Source organism: Budorcas taxicolor, chromosome 9, assembly GCF_023091745.1.
Source record: "Budorcas taxicolor isolate Tak-1 chromosome 9, Takin1.1, whole genome shotgun sequence".
Classification (NCBI taxonomy): Eukaryota; Metazoa; Chordata; class Mammalia; order Artiodactyla; family Bovidae; genus Budorcas; species Budorcas taxicolor.
Genome location: NC_068918.1, coordinates 34,597,253 through 34,617,579, shown reverse-complemented (window position 1 = coordinate 34,617,579; position 20,327 = coordinate 34,597,253). Strand labels below are relative to the sequence as shown.

At 44.1% G+C, this 20,327-nt stretch overlaps 1 protein-coding gene across 2 annotated transcripts; it reads left to right on the top strand.

Moving 5' to 3' along the window:
• The first annotated feature begins 10,749 nt into the window (after window positions 1-10,749).
• MTRES1 (mitochondrial transcription rescue factor 1) lies at window positions 10,750-20,008 on the top strand. 2 transcript variants are annotated; one of them, XM_052645902.1, is made up of 4 exons: window positions 10,750-11,012; window positions 13,594-14,071; window positions 15,579-15,651; window positions 19,477-20,008. In XM_052645902.1, the coding sequence occupies exons 2-4, from the start codon at window positions 13,602-13,604 to the stop codon at window positions 19,654-19,656; spliced, it is 723 nt and encodes a 240-aa protein (XP_052501862.1). In that variant the 5' UTR covers window positions 10,750-11,012; window positions 13,594-13,601; the 3' UTR covers window positions 19,657-20,008. The 2 variants fall into 2 exon arrangements, with proteins under 2 accessions (XP_052501862.1, XP_052501861.1); XM_052645901.1 differs by having other exon boundaries at window positions 10,946-11,012; window positions 13,590-14,071.
• Window positions 20,009-20,327: the final 319 nt, after the last annotated feature.

The following is a 20,327-nucleotide window of genomic DNA, read 5'->3' as shown; positions in this document are numbered from 1 at the left end:
CCTGAAAAAAAGTATATGCCAAAAATTATTAGCAAATATTACTTTTGAGGGTAAAAAATAAAATTACAAGCATTAGTTTTAGAATGAGGAAAAATGATACTATGACTGCTTTTGTTCAACATTGTACCAGAGCACTTAACCAACAGTGAGACAAGAAAAGGATTTAAGTAAAAAGATTAAAAAAGAAACACAACTGTTATCATACATATGCAATGTTTGTCCACATAGAAAGCCCCAAATGTATACAGAAAAACAAACACAGAAACCATCAATATATAATAAATGAGAACACAGTGAGGTGGCTCAATATGAGTTCAATATCTCAAACTCAATTGCATTGCTAAACATTAGCAAGAAGTGAAACTGAATTCCCCGAAAATTTAGTTCCTTTGCCGAGTTTAGGATTTACCTCTCTATTCAAAATGTTATTCCTTTTCTTGTTCCATACCTGTTCTTCTCAGGATTGAGGAGCATCAAAGAAAAGGGGGGACCGAAACAGAGCAGGACCCTGTGGGGTCTCCCGGGTATAAATTTGTTCCATTTCCCCCATTGCTTGTTTGTAAGAAATAAACTTCATTCAGTTTCCTTGACCTTCTCTGAGTTCTGAAGGGCAGATTCAAACAGCTGCTAACCAGAGAAGGGAGGGAATACAGTAACAAAGGAGAAACAGTCAAAAAAACAATAGTGCAGTGTCCTGGTTCCTTCTCAAGGAATATACATTATATATAACAATAACTTTGAGTTCTTCTGTAGGAACTAAGGGCCCCACCCACATGGAGGATGCCAACTTTGGGCTGAGCACACGCTTCCTTGAACACCACCTTGGTACCTAACCACCAACCAACCAGAAGAAAGTCTGCAAACAGTGGAAGACGATAGACTCTGAAAGTCTCAGTCATGTCCGACTCTTTGAGACCGCATGGGCTGTAGCCCACCAGGCTCCTCTGTCCATGGAATTCTCCAGGCAAGAATATTGGAGTGGGTAGCCTTTCCCTTCTCCAGGGGATCTTCCCAACCCAGGGATTGAACCCAGGTCTCCCACATTGCAGGCAGATTCTTTACCATATAAGCCACCAGGGAAGCCCAAAGACTCTGACCCCCTCCTCAGATGATTCTCCCTTTAAAAAACTTTCATGGACAAGCCGAATTTTTAGAATTGGTTTTGGGGCACAAATTCAAACAAAGCTGTTATATTAAAATTATGTAGATTTGGTATAGGGACCAATGGACTATAACAGAACTCAGAAACACATACACACATATACGAATACTCAGCATGTGACAGAGATGTCATTCAGATCACTGACAAAATACTTATTCAACAAAACAGGCTGAGATAACTAGTGGTTCTTATGAATAAAGATGAAATTGAGTCTTTGTCCCTCACCATACATAAAAATATAATTCCAAATGGAACAGAGACTTAAATATGAAAGATAAAACTAGAACTGTTGAAGAAACTATAAAAGAACACCTTCATGACTTCAAGGTTGGGAAGGAGTTTTTAAACAAAAAACAAACTGTGTTAATCATTAACGATAAGATCCCTGGTGGCTCAGATGGTAAAGCGTCTGCCTCCAATGCGGGAGACCCGGGTTCAATCCCTGGGTCGGGAAGGTCCCCTGGAGAAGGAAATGGCAATCCACTCCAGCACTCTTGCCTGGAAAATCCCATGGACGGAGGAGCCTGATAGGCTACAGCCCATGGGGTCGCAAAGAGTCGGACACGATTGAGCGACTTCACTCACAGACAACTATGAAGGGGATCAGAGTATCTCACTTTAACATAAGGATTATTTTGAGTTGAAGGCAACTAAGAAACAGCAGATGCAAGAAAAGGTCTCTTCCTTCCCCCTAAGTGAAAGAAACTGTTACTCGCTCAGTAATGTCCGACTCTTTGCAATCCCATGAACTGTAGCCCACCAGACTCCTCTGTCCATGGGATTCTCCAGGCAAGAATGTGAGTACTGGAGTGGGTGGCCATTCCCTTCTTTACAAGATCTTCCTGACCTAGGGATCAAACCCGGGTCTCCTGCATTGCAGGCAGATTCTTTACCATCAGAGCCACCAGGGAAGCCCCTTGCCTGAAGGAAGGGTATAAATCTTCCCTTATGACAGCTTCCTCCTCCTATCTCCAGGGAGAAGAGATCCATCAGACACTCATCACCCTAGAAACTGCCTGAGGTTGAGACGCTTCCAGACTGAGAGTCACAGGATACAGACAGGGAAGGCCATGTGACTGAAACCAGGCAGGACCCTGTAAGGCTCCTGGGCACTGTTCGTAGAGAACGGACTCCAGCCTTCATGACCTTTGCTGAGTCCCAAAGGGCAGATTCAAACACCTGCTAATAGGTAAGGGAGGGGATGGAGAGACTAGGGAGGAGCAGCCAAAAAACCACAGTGCAGGTGTTGCCAAAATCTTGGCTCTCTATGCGCCAGAAATAGAGACAGTTACGGAGGAGAAACGTTAGGGGAAGCATACTGACTGAAATCACCCACCCTGGGCAGGCCCTTTAGTAACCATTCGCATGAGCTGTTTTATGACAGGAGATCCTGGTAAGGAATACGGAACTAATACGCTACCACCAACCAGAAGAGTTCGGGAAAGGTCAAAAGGAGATACCCTGTGTCCGTCCACTTCCCAGAATCCCTCTCACTAGCATCCATCTTGGCTTAGCCATGCTTGCCACCAGGAAAGCCTCTGAATTAGAATGATTGGCCAAAGACAACCCGGAAACTAATCCCATCACCATAAAACCAACCACGAGACTGCCAGCCACGTGGCAGAGCAGTTCTCCTGGGTTCCCTTACCCTACTGCCCTCCACCTGGATGCCCTTTCCCAGTAAAATCTCTTGCTTTGTCAGCACATGTGTCTCCTCGGACAATTCATTTCTGAGTGTTAGACAAGAGTCCACTTTTGGGTCCTGGAAGGGGTCCCCCTTCCTGCAACAGAAACAGTGACTTCACTACTTTGCCAGGCAAAGGGGAACACGGTAGGCTAGTGCCTCTCAAGAACTCCACCCCCTCTCCATCCCTGGTGAGTAGGGAAAGGTTTTATAGTATATGATAGAGTATATGATAAGGATCAAGGCATTCAGTTCAGTTCAGTCGCTCAGTCATGTCCGACTCTTTGCAACCCCATGAATCACAGCACGCCAGGCCTCCCTGTCCATCACCAACTCCCAGAGTGCACTCAAACTCACTTCCATCGAGTTGGTGATGCCATCCAGCCATCTCAGCCTCTGTTGTCCCCTTCTCCTCCTGCCCCCAATCCCTCCCAGCATCAGAGTCTTTTCCAATGTGTCAACTGTTTGCATGGGGTAACCAAAGTATTGGAGTTTCAGCTTTAGCATCATTCCTTCCAAAGAACACCCAGGACTGATCTCCTTTAGAATGGACTGGTTGGATCTCCTTGCAGTCCAAGGGACTCTCAAGAGTCTTCTCCAACACCACAGTTCAAACGCATCAATTCTTCTGCACTCAGCTTTCTTCACAGTCCAACTCTCACATCCATACATGACCACTGGAAAAACCATAGCCTTGACTAGATGGACCTTAGTCGGCAAAGTAATGTCTCTGCTTTTGAATATGCTATCTAGGTTGGTCATAACTTTTCTTCCAAGGAGCAAGAGTCTTTTAATTTCATGGCTGCAATCACCATCTGCAGTGATTTTGGAGCCCCAAAAATAAAGTCTGACACTGTTTCCACTGTTTCCCTATCTATTTGCCATGAAGTGATGGGACCGGATGCCATGATCTTCGTTTTCTGAATGTTGAGCTTTAAGCCAACTTTTTCACTCTCCTCTTTCACTTTCATCAAGAGGCTTTTTAGTTCCTCTTCACTTTCTGCTATAAGGGTGGTGTCACCTACATATCTGAGATTCACATTTCTCCCTGCAATCTTGATTCCAGCTTGTGCTTTTTCCAGCCCAGCGTTTCTCATGATGTACTCTGCATGTAAGTTAAATAAGCAGGATGACAGTATACAGCCTTGATGTACTCCTTTTCCTATTTGGAACCAGTCTGTTGTTTCATGTCCAGTTCTAACTTTTAATCAAGACATTAACAGTCTTATATTCCTTCTTCTGCAAAGTTTCAAAGGGTGGGGTTGCTGACAAGATTAGGGTGTGTGCAGGGTCTCAGGTGGTCTAGTCTCCTAATCTTGATGAGCCTCTCTGGTCCTTTAATCTCACCTCAGGTGGTTTCCTTGCTGTTCTTCCCTTGATTAGCAACTGCTCTGTAGTTTGGAACTGAAAGTCATGGAGGCTGGAGTCTTGCTTATAAGAAATGGGGGACAAAATGGGCTCCATGTCCAGGTGCCCTATGAGGCCTTGCTCAGCATCACAGGGACTTCCCTCGTGGTCAGGGGTTAAGAGGCCTTGCTTCCACTGCAGAGCAGTGGGATGGGGGGCAGGATCCTGGATCCATCTCAAAGGATACACATAAAATATCTTTGAAGTCTTTGGCAGAACTGAAACACCCAACAAATGGAACATGGTAACTACTTGATGAATCATACTTCTTCCCAGAGAAGGTCACAGTTTGAAAACCTCTTTGAGAACCATAGAACCTGAGACCACCTGAGGTGAGAACAAAGGAGTACATGCCCTGCATACACCCTGATCTTTACCAGCAACCCCATCCTTGAACCACTGGTATCAAGTCAGTCAATCAGTTCAGTCGCTCAGTTGTGTCCAACTCTTTGCAATCCTGGGGACTGTAGCATGCCAGGCTTCCCTGTACATCACTGACTCCCAGAGCTTGCTCAAACTCATGTCCATTGAATCAGTGATCACATCCAACCATCTCATCTTCTGTCGTCCCCTTCTCCCGACTTCAATCTTTCCCAGCATCAGGGTCTTTTCCAATGAGTCACTTCTTCAAATCAGGTGGCCAAAGTATTAGAGTTTCAGTTTCTGCATCAGTCTTTCCAGTGAATATTCAAAATGGATTTCCTTTAGGATTGACTGGTTGGATCTCCTTGCAGTCCAAGGGACTCTCAAGAGTCTTCTTCAACACCACAGTTCAAAAGCATCAGTTCTTCAGTGCTCAGTTTTCTTTATGGTTAAACTCTCACATTCATACATGACTATGGGAAAAACCATAGCTTTGACTAGACAGACCTTTGTTGGCAAAGTAATGTCTCTGCTTTTTAATATGCTGTCTAGGTTGGTCATAGCTTTTTTCCCAAGGAGCAAGCATCTTTTAATTTCATGGGTGCAGTCACCATCTGCAGTGATTTTGGAGACCAAGAAAATAAAGTCTGTCACTGTTTCCATTGTTTCCCCATATATTTGCCATGAGGTGGTGGGACTGGATGCCATCATCTTAGCTCTTTGAGTGTTGAGTTTTAAGACAATTTTTTCACTTCCCTCTTTCACTTTCATCAAGAGGCTCTTTAGTTCCTCCTCACTTTCTGCCATAAGGGTGGTGTCATCTGCATATCTGAGGTAATTGACATTTCTCCCTGCAATCTTGATTCCAACTTGTGCTTCATCCAGCCCAGCATTTTGCAAGATGTACTCTGCATAAAAGTTAAATAGCAGGATGACAATATATAACCTTGCTATACTCCTTTCCCAATTTGGAACCAGTCTGTTATTCCATGTCCAGTCTAACTGTTGCTTTATGACCTGCATACAGATTTCTCAGGAGGCAGGTAAGGTGGTCTGGTATTCCCATCTCTTGAAGAATTTTCCACAGTTTATTGTGATCCACACAGTCAAAGGCTTTGGCATAGTCAATGAAGCAAAGGAGATAATCTTCTGGAACTCTTGTGCTTTTCGATGATCCAATGGATATTGGCAATTTGATCTTTGGTTCCTCTGCCTTTTCTAAAACCAGCTTAACATCTGGAAGTTCACGGTTCATGTACTGTTGAAGCCTGGCTAGGAGAATTTTGAGCATTAATTTGCTAGCGTAGGAGATGAGTGCAATTGTGTGGTAGTTTGTACATTCTTTGGCATTGCCCTTCTTTGGGATTGGAATGAAAACTGACCTTTTCCAGTCCTGTGGCCACTGCTGAGTTTTCCAAATTTTCTGGCATATTGAGTGTGGCACTTTCACAGCATCATCTTTTAGGATTTGAAATTGCTCAACTGGAATTCCATCACCTCCACTAGCTTTGTTCATAGTGATGCGTCATAAGGCCCACTTGACATCTCATTCCATGATGTCTGGCTCTAGGTGAGTGATCACACCCATCATGGTTATCTGGGTCATGAAGATCTCTTTTGTATAGTTCTTCTGTGTATTCCTGCCACCTCTTCTTCATCTCTTCTGCTTCTGTTAGGTCCATATCATTTCTGTCCTTTATTGTGCCCATCTTTGCATGAAATGTTCCCTTGGTATCTCTAGTTTTCTTGAAGAGATCTCTAGTCTTTCCCATTCAATTGTTTTTCTCTATTTCTTTGCATTGATCACTGAGGAAGGGTTTCTTATCTCTGCTTGTATTCTTTGAAACTCTGCATTCAAATGAGTATATCTTTTCTTTTCTCCTTTGCCTTTTGCTTCTCTTTTTTCAGCTATTTTGTACGGCCTCTTCAGACAACCATTTTGCCTTTTTGCATTTCTTTTTCTTGGGATGGTCTTGATTACTGCCTCCTGTACATGTCACGAACCTCCGTCCACAGTTCTTCAGGCACTGTCTATCAGATTTAATCCCTTGAATCTATTTGTCACTTCCACTGTATAATCATAAGAGATTTGATTTAGGTCATACCTGAATGGTCTAGCGGTTTTCCCTACTTTCTTCAATTTAAGTCTGAATTTGGCAATAAGGAGTTCATGATCTAAGCCACAGTCAGCTCCTGGTCTTATTTTTGCTGATTATATAGATCTTCTCCATCTTTGGCTGCAAAGAATATAATCAATCTGACTTCAGTATTGACCATCTGGTGATGTCCATGTGTAGAGTCTTCTCTTGTGTTGTTGGAAGAAGGTGTTTGCTATGACCAGTGTGTTCTCTTGGCAAAACTCTGTTAGCCTTTGCCCTGCTTCATTCTGTACCCCAAGGCCAAATCTGCCTGTTACTCCAGGTATCTCTTGAACTTCCTACTTTTGCATTCCAATCCCCTATAATGAAAAGGAGAGTTCCCTGGCAGCTCAGATGGTAAAGCGTCTGCCTCCAATGCAGGAGACTCAGGTTCAATCCCTGGGTTGGGAAGATCCTCTGGAGAAGGCAATGGCACCCCACTCTAGTACTCTTGCCTGGAAAATCCCATGGATGTAGGGGCATGGTAGTCTACAGTCCTTGGGGTCACAAAGAGTCAAACACAACTGAGCAACTTCACTTCACTTCATAATGAAAGGATACCTTTTTTGGGTGTTAGTTTTAGAAGGTTTTGTAGGTCTTCATAGAACCCTTGAACTTCAGCTTCTTCAGCATTACTGGCTGGGTCACAGACTTGGATTACTGTGTTACTGAACAGTTTGCCTTGGAAACGAAGAGCTCATTCTGTCATTTTTGAGACTGCAACCAAGTACTGCATTTAGGACTCTTTTGTTGACTATGAGGGCTACTCCATTTCTTCTAAGGGATTCTTGCCCACAATAGTAGATATAATGGTCATCTGTATTAAATTTGCCAGTTCCGGTCCATTTTAGTTCACTGATTCCTAAAATGTCAATGTTCACTCTTGCCATCTCATGCTTGACCACTTCTAATTTCCCATTCTCAACATGCTCTTTTATCTTTAGCTCAGAATGGTATTTCAACCATTTTGGTGACTTAGTTTTTCTGGGTCTCTCTCAAGTATACATGTTAAACTGTTTGATTTTCTTCTGTTAAAAAGATAGTAAATTAAAATGTGAAAATAAAAAAGCAATTCATGAGCACATTTTCAATTATATAAAAACCAAAAACCAACAAAAAACCTAGAAAGAAGTCATAGTCCATCAACAGTGTCACAAACACGTAAACTCATGCTGTTTCTTGATGGCACAATAAATACAGACACCCCTGACCACTTGGTTTATGATCCTCTGACCAGAGACATCCTGACTCTCAGAACTACAATTTAAGAAATGTCACAGACGGAATTCCTTAGTGGCCAAATGGTTAGAGCTTGGCATTTGTCACTTCCATGACCTGGGTTCAATCCCTGGTTGGGGAGCTAAGATCCTGCAAGCCAAGTGGTGTGGCTAAAAGAAGAAAATATAACTTAAAACTCACCTATACGTAAAACTAAAAGTGCTCTGATTTAGTCATCGCTTTATGTAAAATTAAATATTTGAGCTATGTTAAAGGCTGGAGTCCAGACTTGTAAGCTCAACTCTCAGTTCAATTCTCAGTGTCTTTTCTTCTGACCTAGTGTAGCCCTATGAGGGAATGCAAACTTGGCCTTCTAGGTGGTCCAAACTAGTCAGAACTACAATGTGCCACAGCAGGGGCCAGTTTCTACGAAAAAAATTTAAAAAACACAAATACATATGTACACACACAAAACTACTTCTTAACCTCACAGCAGTTTTTTTAAATATTATTTAGCAATTTAAAGTTAAAAAAATAGTCATCTAACAAAACGCTGATTTTTCTAAAGGCCAGCTACTAAGTTGATTTTATGTAATCCAACAGCACTGTATTCTTTTATCTCCTTCCAAAATCATGCATAATAACACAGCAATTTTCTCAGTTGATAATAATACTGATTAACTCCTATTACTGGCAGATTTAACAATGTATTTGTAGTCTTTTACAAATAACTTAAACTAGTAAATGTAGCTGTGTATCACCTGTGTAAAATGTCAACAGTATAATCTGAATTTGTTAGGGGAAGCACACTAACTGACCGCCTACCCAGGCCAGGCACCACAGTAACTATTTGCATGAGTTGTTTTAGGACAGGCGGTCCCAGTAAGGAACACAGAAGGAATAAGCCACCACCAACCAGAAGACTTTGGGAAAGGTCGAAAGGAGACACTACCTCCCATAATCCTTCTTGCTGGCATCCTCTTGGCTGAACAATGTATGCACCTCTAGGAAGGGCTCTGAGTCAGAATGATTGGTCAAAGACAACATGGAAAATAACCCTATCACCATAAAACCTGAGACTGCAAGCCATGTGGCAGAGCAGTTCTCCTGGGTTCCCTTACCCTACTGCTCTCTGCCCAGGTGCCCCTTTCCAATAAAATCTTTGGTTTGTCAGTATGTGTGTCTCCTTGGACAATTCATTTCCAAGTGTTAGACAAGGGCCCACTCTTGGGCCCTGGAAGGGGTCCCCCTTCCTGCAACAAATTCATATAATTTGTAACTGCCTTTGCTTACTGCACAAATGCAACCAAGCAGGTTATAAATTCTGGGGAGTATGTGCATTTTTCTGGAGACAACATTTATAACTCTCAAAGATGTTCAAAAGGGTTGGTGATTCCAGAAGACTCAAGGCTCACAGTATTTTTAAAAGCTGTCTTCCCAGAAATAAACCCACACACTAAAGGCAAATTAATCTATGACAAAGGAGCTAAGAATACACAGTGGAGAAAAGAGAGTCTCTTCCATAAGTGTGCTCTGAAAACTGGACAGCTACATGAAAAAGAACGCAATTAGAACATTCTCTTATACCATATGCAGTAATACTCAAAATGGATTAAATCCTAAATGTAAGACTGGATAACATAAAATTCCTAGAGGAAAACACAGGCAGAACACTGTTTGACATACTTCACAGCAATTTTTTTGGATCCTTCTTCCAAAACAAAGGAAATAAAAAGCAAAAATAAATGAATGGGACCTAATTAAACTGAAAAGCTTTTGCACAAATGGTACTGTTAAATGGAAGAAAAATTTTACAAATGATATAACTAAGAAGGGGTTAATATCCAACATATATAAACAGTTCATTCAACTTGACATCAAAAATACAAACAACCTGATTTTAAAATGGAGCAAAAATAAACAGACATTTTTACAAAGAAGAAATGTAGATTGCCAGCAAGCACATGAAAATATGCTCAACATTGCTAATCACCAGAGTAATGCAAATTAAAACGACAATGAGATACCATCAGAGACATGTCAGAATGGCTATCATCAGAAAGAACACAAATAACAAACGGTGAGGACTGGAGGAAGGGAAATCCTTGTACACAGCTGGTGGGGATGTAAACTGATGCAGCCACTGTGGAAAACAGTATGGCAGGTTCTCAACAAAACTAAAAATAGAACCACCATGTGCCCCAGCAATTCTGCTCCTGGGTATATATTTAAACAAAACAAAACACTAATTCAGCAGAAGAATGGGTAAAGAAGATGTGATGCAAGGACAATGGAAAACTACTCAGCTGCAAAAAAGAATGAAAATTTGCCATTTACCACAACATGGATGATTTGGAGGGCATTATGCTAAGTGAAATAAGTCAGAGGAAGGCAAATACTGTATATCACTTATATGTGGAATCTAAAAAATACTTATCAAAAAAAGAAACAAAACTCTCTTCAACCACGTGGAATCAATCACCCGGAGGTGGCTTCCGGTTCAGCTCACAGCTAATCGGTCCTCCAGGCCGCCCACACTCCCCACGCAGTCCTCCTGGACACGGCTTGCAGCAGAGGTCGCTGCGTCGCCATCACCGCGCCCCTGCGCCTCGCCCAGCCCGCTCTCAACGCGCCGGCGCCGACGGAAGGGGCGGGGCAAAGACAAGGCGGGGGCTGGAGGCGGGCGGTCGGCAAGGCGGCTGGGAGGGGGGCGGGGAGGGAGGAGCAGCGCTGACGTACAGGTAACTGCGCCCTTGCCGGGCCGGCGGTGACCCAAGCCCGCGCCCCCCTCTGTTGCTTCATCGCGCGCACGTGGGAAGTACAGGAGCGGCGAGCTCCTCTCCCTTGGCTGCGCTCCCGCCAGGGCTCCGCGTGAGTGTCTCGCGTCCTGCCCCGGCCCGGCCAGCTCGGGACGCCCCGTGGACCCGGGGGGCCAAAGCTGTCCGCTCCTGGGTCTGGCTGCTCCTGCTGGCTGCAGACGCAGACTGCAAGCTCGAGGACTCTGGTGTCCAGTTTCCCTTGACCTTGAGAACCTGCGAAGGTGCGCAGCCCGAAGGGGTAGGGAGGGAGCGAGGGGAACATGACCTTGTCTCAGCAGTTTGTCAGCCTCTGAGCCAAGAGATTTTTAGTTGCAATTGACCTAAAAGCAGTTCAATCAGGTTCTCCATTCGGAGTAGTTAACAGGCTCAGGAACATGGAGCGATTCCAAGTGTCCCGCGGGTTCAGGACAGCGTCGCCTCTGCATTCCAGTCGTTGCTTTTCTTACAGACTTTGGTTAGTTCACAGATTTTATATCTCGCCTGAAGATCTCAGTCAAAACCACTTTCAGGCTTCCTGCCGCGATCATCCCTTTATGTCCACCCTGTCGCGCCAAAGAAATCTTTTAAAAAGCAATACTGCCGGATACTTCCCTACCTAAGATCTTTCTATAACTCTCACGCTCTCTGGATAAGTCCACGCTTTGATATGGAAGGCTCCTGGAGATCTAACCTCTTATCCTTCAACCCAATCTCATCTTTGCTCTTCATTCTAATGCATAGATTCTTTTGCTATGCTTTCACTTCACAGTATTTAATCAAGCACTTACCACGTGCCAGGCACTATTCTGGGCACTTGGGCTTGAGCAGAGGAAAAAAGCACCGGTAACAGGTTATATTCTGCTAGCAGAGTCATTGGCACCCCACTCCAGTACTCTTGCATGGAAAATCCCATGGACGGAGGAGCCTGGTGGGCTGCAGTCCATGGGGTCGCTAAGAGTTGGACACACTGAGCGACTTCACTTTCACTTCACTTTCATGCATTGGAGAAGGAAATGGCAACCCACTCCAGTGTTCTTGCCTGGAGAATCCCAGGGATGGGGAAGCCTGGTGGGCTGCTGTCTCTGGGGCTGCACAGAGTCGGACACGACTGAAGCAACTTAGCAGCAGCAGCAGTAGCAGAATCATTAAAAAAAAACAACACAGAAAACCAGTAAATTATATAACATGATAGCAGATAATGCTATGATGGAAGAAAGTAGAACGGGAGATTGGGAGGACAAGATACCTGTTAAATGGAGTTGGAATGAGTAGACTTCACTGAGTTAAAAATGAGTTATCCCTGCAGATAACCTGGACTAAGGGTGTAGTAGGGCACCTGGAACAAAGGAGTCTACCCAGAAGTTTGTCAGTTATGTACTAGTATCTTCAGGAAGGAGCTGAGTAAGCAAGGGTGAGAGAGGCGGGAGATGAGGTCAGAGAGGAAATGGAGGGGCCAGATCACACAGGGCCTATAGGGCAAGGGAGGGAGTTTGTTTTTCAGTGCTTTTGTAGGATTGTGAGGGAAGGAGAGACATGATACAAATTCCTTTTCAAAAGAGTCAATCTGACTGACTGCTGTATGGAGAACAGACTGTGATGGAGCCTTGGTAGTCACTCTGATGATAGATGGAGGCCTGAATCTGTGCTAACAGTGTTAATGGTGAAAGGGAAACCAAACGTTTTGGAGATAAGCCAACATGATTTCCTGACATAATGGATTTGAGTAGGGGGGAAAGAGTCAAGAGTGACTGGAAGCTTTCCTTCTCAGGAACTAGAAGGGTGGAGTTACTATTAATGGAGATGGGGATGGCTGCAGCTAGAGCAGATTTGGGGTTGGAGATATATCAATATGAGTTTGTTTCAGGGCCAATTAAGAGTGAAGTCCCTGTTATGCATCCAAATGGATATGTCAAATAGGCAGTCAGATACTATGTCAGGATCCCCAAGACCACCTCTAGGTTCACTGATTTCACTGGGAAGACTCAACAGGACTCAGCTATGGGTCATGGCTATGATTTACAACAGCAAAATGATACAACATGCAAGGTTCAAGATGCCTGGGACAAAGTCTAGAAGAAACGGGGTGCAGTCTTCTAAGAGGCCTCTCGCAGTGGCGCATACAGGACATGGGGTGTGACAGCACCTCAGTGCCTCAGGGAACAATTACCTAGTTAGTGGGTCTCAGGCCCTTTCTTTCTCTGCTAGCTAATGAATCCATTAGCAAGAAGATGTGAAAGGGGGTAGAATGCAGATCTGTACAGTTTGCTCATTCCTAGCTCTGATTTGCTGCAGTTGGAGGCTGAAAGTTTAGAGACTTACTCTGGGTTTTATAAAGTGATGATCTGGTATCCTTGGCAAAGTCCATTATTGTAAGCTTGTAATGTATGTCAGTAGACAGTGTTTCTTGTTCTGAGATGTTTTTTTTTTCCTAAAATAAATCATTAAGGGCGTTCCCTGGTGGCCTAGTGGTTAGGATTCTGGACTCGTCACTGCTGGGGCGGGCGGGGCGGGGGGGTGAAGCACTGAGCAGTCAGTACCCAAGCTAATTTGGGGGAGTGAGAAGAGTGGAACCTGTTTTCACGTGTATTAGCATCCAGTTTGACCTTCATGACCGTCCTGTGAGGTCAGTACATTAAGTACAGCCGGAAGACTCACCAGGTACAGTGTGCATGGCCTTGGTTCATGTGGACCAACACAGCCTTTTGTAGGAGGGAACATGGTACAGTATCAGCTGTAACGTGTTCACAGTGTGTATGGTTTATGTAGTAAGAATGCCAAGATACCACACTTGTGAACTAAAACCGAATTGTCTGTTTCAGGTAGTATGTGCCATGGCTATGACTAGTGTCAGACTGCCCGGCAGCGTTTTAAGAAAGCCAGATGCCTGGATTGGACTCTGCCGAGCACTGCGAGGGACACCTTCACATAAAGGCTGTGCTTCCTGGAATCGATACTTGTATTTGTCTAGTGCCAAGTTAAATGCATCAAATTATAAAACACTCTGCCATAACATTTTCTCACTGAGACTCCCAGGGCTTCTAATATCTCCAGAATATATTTTTCCATTTTCCGTAAGACTCAAAAGTAATATAAGCTCTAAAAAATCCACTAAAAAGACTCTACAAAAAGTGGAAGATGAAGGGGACTCTGATGAAGAGAGGGACCATAATGAGATGAGTGAGCTGGAAGAGGAGCCCGAGGACAACCCCAGCGAGGTCAAAGACTATAAAGACCTGGACAAAGTAGTACAGTCTTTCCGGTATGACGTTATCCTGAAGACGGGCCTAGATATCGGAAGGAAGTAAGTGTGTGCGTTTTCATACAAAATCACTTGTCTTGGTTGTTTTAAAGCAGCATTACCAATCACATGGCTCATATTACAGTGAAGGGTAACCACAGATGTGAAAGAAGCTTACAGGAACCTGGTCCAATTATTTCATCCTATAATAAGTGAAAAAACGAATTCCCAAAGAAGTCAAATGACTGCCTGCAAATCCCATGTGCTGTATTTCCTTGACTCTAAGACCTAATCAACTGTAAGATGAACCACTGATGTAAAAACAGCTTCTTGAGGAAAAAAGGAATCACCATGTTAGATGTATATAGCAAGCACAGAATTCATCTGGGTTTCACAAATGCTACGTGAGACGGTATATCTTAGAAGCAGCATAATGTGGTGGTTAAAACTGCAGGCTTTGTATCCAGACTACTGAGGCTTTAATCCTGGCTCTCTGTGACCTTGGACAAGTTACTTAAAATCTCTGTGCAGTTCCCTCATCTGTAAAATAAGGGTAATAGAACTGGCTTTAGAAGGTGGTGGCTAGGATTAAGTCAGTCAGTCTATCTTTCTATAGCATTTACAACAATGTGTGGCACATGGGTTCTCAATTTTTGTTAGCTATGATGATGAAAATACTATGTGTTCATATATATAGTGTATGGAGATATTAAGCATAACCTTCAAGGTTTCTTTAATCTCATTGTTGCTTTGCTAGACCTATTATATAATAGTGATCTTCACTGTTCATTCATTCCTTTAGCAATCATTGTGTGCATACTGCATGCAAAGTAAGAACTGCCCTATGAATAAGAAATTAAGATTCCTTTGTCTAATTTGTACCTTTATGTCCTAATTTAATGGCATAGTTTGATTTTTTAATCCACGAAACTTAAAGACTCATAAAGATAACTCTGAGCCCACAGGCACCTTCATCAGGACTTGAATGTTCTCTAAAATCTGGCAGGCTCATTAAGGGCCTCCCTGTCTCTCACAGTAGTAGCTAGTACTGTTATTAGGAAAACCCCCAACATCAATCACCAGGAGTCTGTATCTGCCTTGGTCTAGTCGCCCCACTGATTAAATTCCGAGAGATCAGCAGTGGCTGGATTGGCATTTCCCCAGCCTCAGTACAGATCAGCAGAGGGTTTCTTAACAGCCTCACCACAGGTGTGGTAACTGGTTTTTCTCAGAGCACGTGAGGGGAAGGTAGCACCCACTCATTCTGACTGTCGTGGGTCACAGGAGCTATCACCCACGTGAAGTCCCCACAGAGCGCTGCTTACCTGCCCTCTCGCTCTAGCAGATCTTTGCAGCAGCCGCATCTACTCAGCAGTGCCCTTTGGTCTCCCTGTTTAGATTCCTATGGGAGCAGTTGACTTTCACTTTCCCAATGCCCAGAATGGAGATTTTGTGGGGAGGCCGGTCACTGTCAGAAAAAGGATTATTAATAGCCAGTATTTTTCTCAAATTTATATAATTGTTTTGAATATATTTCTATTTTAAAGCACTTTGACTTTTTTTTTTTAAGCAAAGTGGAAGATGCATTCTACAAAGGTGAACTCAGGCTGAATGGGGAAAAACTATGGAAGAAAAGCAGAACGGTAAGATACTATGACAACCAAATATTTTTGTGTGTTGTTCTGTACTCAGTTAACGCCTTCCCCAGTCTCCCCTGGGGCTCCTTCCTTCGGGCATCAGTGGCTCCTCAGGTATGTCTGTCTTACCACCTCTGAGGTCTCCCTCAGGCCTAGCCACACAGCTTCAGTCACACAGACCACTTGCTGTTTGTAGCCATAATGACTTTGAGATGAAGCTTCCTCTTTTTCTTTAAAATTTTAAGACAAGTCACTACCAGAACTGGAAAAAATCTATTAATTAAACTTCTTAAGTTATTAATGTTAGCCCCTATGAAATCATAATAATCAGGCCAAAAAGAAAAGTTTGATCCATGTAGAGGTTTCTTTGGCCTGCTGTAACCTGAGCAGATGTGCAATTCTGTTCAGCTCAGCAGAAGTTACACTGCTCTGTGTGCAGAGCAGCCGTCAAAAAGTTTCTGTATTTCCTGATAGCTCTGTTGATACTGTTGTTTTGTGACAGAATTATTCATAAGTGTTACAAGAAAATGAATTTCTAGTATCTGGTGTTATAATAAATGATATATATATTCTTATAAAAATGTATTTTTGTAAGAATAAGTTACATACATCTAGAATTAAAATATTAATACTAGTAGTATTTATCTTTGGAGAGGGCAATGGCCACCCACTCCAGGACTCTTGCCTGGAAAACCCCATGGACAGAGGGGCCTTGTAGGCTGCAGTCCATGGGGTCGCTAGGAGTCGGACATGACTGAGCGACTTCACTTTCACTTTTCACTTTCATGCATTGGAGGAGGAAATGGCAACCCACTCCAGTGTTCTTGCCTGGAGAATCCCAGGGACGGGGGAGCCTGGTGGGCTGCCGTCTATGGGGTTGCACAGAGTTGGACACGACTGAAGCGACTTAGCAGCAGCAGCAGTATTTATCTTTGAATGGGCATTGTGAGTTATTTGTTCATGTGTTTTATTTTCTGAATTTTTTATGAGTACGTTTCACTTTCATAATTGGGAAAAATAATAATATAGTAAAAGTTAACAGGACAGTTTAAAAAAGTATATGGCAGAGACCCTTAAAAACTGTGGCAGATACTGACCCTTGAGGCATAGGCAGACAGAATCTAACTCCTAGTCAGTGTCCAGGGAATAAATGTTCCAGCGGAGTTAGACACACTTTTGAAGGTTTTCATTTTAGCTTCTCTCGTATTTCAAAGCAACTCTGGGATCAGAGAACGTGAGCTGCATCCCGTTCCCCTGGAACGTGGGAGGGTGTGAGCCATCCGCTGTGGACCTAGGTGAGCACAGAGGCTGTCTTCAGAGGCCCTGCCTGTGCTCAGCGTGGTTCTTGCAGCTGGGCGGACTGAAGAGGGGATCCCCAGTGCTTTCTTGGCCACCAAGTCTCAAGGCCCCTGTCCCTCTGAAGGCACCCACCCTGGCAGGTTCAGACTTCGGGTGTCAGCCCTTGCTCTGTGAGCTGCAGGAAGTCAGGCACTCCAGACAGGCATCTGGACATCAAGTCCTTCTTGTCCCTTAATTGCTTTTTCCTGTGTAGCCCAGCCCCCTCTCGCCAGCCGCAGTGTTCCAAACACAAGACCTGTTCTTGGTGCAGCATGCCTCTGCCAGGGCCTCATTTGCAGATACCACAGATCTATTTTTTCTCCCTCTGCTTTGAGATATTGTTAACTACAGTCTAATTGCTGCGTCTTCATTCTGCCTTGGGTGTTCTATTGTCTTGGCTGCCTTCCAGATTTCTCCTGAGGGTCAGCAAAGGAAGGGCCCAGCATTAACACACGGCTGCCTTGTTTCTAGGAGGCCTGGTAGCCATAGTAACTGCAGCTAAGGGGAGATTGGAAATGTAGATACTTGGAACAGCCCCTAATCCCAGCCAGTTTTGCTTTGTGTCTACTGTGCCGTCTCCCACAGTTGAAGGGAATGAAGAACACCTCCCCTTCCGTGGCCTGCTCCGTGGGGCTTGTGCCCAGCTGCTAAGGATACATACGGGTTGATTTTTTTCTGTATATCCTTTTATGCCTTTTACATCTTGTATCATATGAATTAATGTATTCCTTTATTTAAAAAGGAATTTTAATGACACAGAGTTATGCCAAAAAAGGTAAAGCAGAGTTTCCAAGCCTTGTATTTCTGAACATTGATTTTAAGTGCCTATATAGGTTGGCCACATGGTCATGTTTTAAAAATTGAACCCAGCAGAACTTCAGGAGAACTGACTCCCCCCTGCCCCTGCATCTGGCCCAGATGATGCCCTCATACCCACAAAGAGAAGCAGTCATCATGCCTCGCTGTGGTGTTAGTCTCTCTGCTTCTCAGCCCAGAGGAGAGAAAGTTAATGGTTTAAAATCAGCCTTTTGAGTTTTGGGCTTCCTGAATCCACCTGCAATGCAGGAGACCCCAGTTTGATTCCTGGGTCGGGTATTCTTGGGCTTCCCTTGTGGCTCAGCTGGTAAAGAATCCACCTGCAATGCAGGAGACCTGGGTTCAATCCCTGCGTTGGGAAGATCGCCTGGAGAAGGGAAAGGCTACCCACTCCAGTATTCTTGCCTGGAGAATTCCATGGACTGTATAGTGCGAAGAGTTTGACATGACTGAGTGACTTTCACTTCACTTGTGAGTTTTATATCCAGCTGCCAGGATTGACCAGTATGGCGTTGCAGTGAGCAGGTGTGCATTCCCACACTGTTGACTGAGTATTGGGCCTATGGATGTCTTGAATGGGTTGCTTGCCTTAGTGAAGTACAGATATTCCAACAGCATGAAGTTAGGACTGCCTTAGGGAGTATTCATTGGAAAATGGAGTAAAAAGCATTTGGCACGATGGCTTCTTAAACAGAAGCCCCCAAGCAACCTTTTAAACGGGTACCTATGCCCACTTAAGAGTCCGTGGCCCATACATGAGGGTCCCTCTCTGTCTTCCTGCCCTGCCTCTTCAACCCTGCGCCCATCCCTGGCTTGGAAGCGGTGGTGAGTGGTCTGAGATGGCCTCTGGTCACCCTGGAGTGTGTTGTAGTAGAAGCCACATATCGCACCTGGCTCAGTTTAGCCCCTTCCTGAGTTGCCGGGCAGATCCCCTGGGATACTCAGCTGCCAGGACCCGGTGTCTGTCTTGGGCTGTTTGCACCCTGGCAGCACTAATGTGACTGCCCCCCAGGGCATGTCCCTGCACTCGCTCAAGCCAGAGCTCCTATCTGGATAAAAATGGGTTTGATCTCAGCCCTTTTAACCCAGGTCAGCATCTTCTTTTCTGGGGCATTCCATCCTTGTTCGTGGAGTCCTGTCTCTTCCTGATGATGTGTCGGCCCTGGGGCTAGCCAGTACTGGAAAGCAGTTTCTTTACTTCCATTTCTTTAAGAGATACAGCTGTTGTTGCACTGTGATGAATTTCTAACAAATTATGCCCTATATGCAATGATGTAGCTTATCTGGGTTGAAATCAATGAATGTGTTATACTGAAAATTGTCTTCCCAGTGCCTGTAGTAATTACTGTGCTCATACTCTCTTAAGATTATGTCCCGCTTCCTTTGTTTTTTGCCATTGTTACCAAAATAAATGCTTCCATTCAAGTGTTTCCTAAAGTCATGCAATAGGGATGAAAACCAGAGCCACACAGGACCCATCCTCAAGCAGCTAGCTGTCTCAGCCTGAAGGAGGGACACTGATCCATGTTGAGCCACATGGGTTTGAGGCACCTTCCCAGAGAGGGAGGCCCTTTCACCTGGAGGCACTAAGATAAGTGACTGTTTCAAAGGAGCACCTGCCCCCAGGGAGTGGTTTTCTGGGGAAAACGACAGCTCTGTTTTCTTTTTAATTTTCAGGTGAAAGTGGGAGATACGTTGGATCTTCTTATTGGAGAGGGTAAAGAAGCAGAAACAGAGACAGTGATGAGGATTATCCTGAAAAAAGTGCTGGAGGAGAAGACCAGCAATGAGAAGTACAGAGTGGTGTTACGACGGTGGAAAAAGTTACAGTTGCCTAAAAAGAGCATGCTCAAATAAATGGATTGCTTTTCAGTGACAAAGATGCTTTCTAGTGGTGCAGGAAGGGGCCAGGTTCAAAAGAAGATGTTTTTATTAAAATAAAGTTCTCCCACCATTTGTAGAAGATGCTGAGCAGTTTTGTGCAAATCAGGATCTGCATCGTGGCTCTTGAAGACGCTTCCCTTGGACTGGATTTCCCTCTCAGGCTTGATTTATTCGCTTTTTGACCTCATGAGCAAGAGTGAGATTTGTAATGAATGAACTGAACTCAAAGACGGTTTACATGGTCAGACCACTGTTTCCCAGGTTAAAAGCCTCGGGAGGCAGAGTAAAATAAACTGACCTTGTTCTTAGTGCCTTTATTTCAGTTTTTCCCCGTCGACCAGCTTCCCTGGGTTCAGGCTTAAGGCAAAACCAAGCTGAGTCCAGATCGCCTTCCTCTCCTTAGGGCAGCAGCACTGGACGACCCCTTTCTCCATTGACCTTTCTCAGTTACCAGCATGTTGGCCTTAGTTCCCTTCAGTTTGTCTCCAGAGGTCTGGATAGTAAAGTTGTTCCAACTAATTCCAAATGGTATATTTCGGCCCCATTTAAAATTAACTGTTTAGGTCAAGGGTTTGACAGACGAAGGCAGCCACAAGCCTTTTGTCTGACACACAAGCACGGTTTATACATTTTTAGAGTTGTTT

What these genes read in the sequence shown, in the direction of transcription:
- MTRES1 (XM_052645902.1), top strand. Translation starts at nt 13,602, where the DNA reads ATGGCTATGACTAGTGTCAGACTGCCCGGCAGCGTTTTAAGAAAGCCA. An exon ending in GGCCTAGATATCGGAAGGAA is followed by an intron (nt 14,072 to 15,578) that starts GTAAGTGTGTGC and finishes TTTTTTTTTAAG; the next exon opens with CAAAGTGGAAGATGCATTCT. An exon ending in TATGGAAGAAAAGCAGAACG is followed by an intron (nt 15,652 to 19,476) that starts GTAAGATACTAT and finishes TTTAATTTTCAG; the next exon opens with GTGAAAGTGGGAGATACGTT.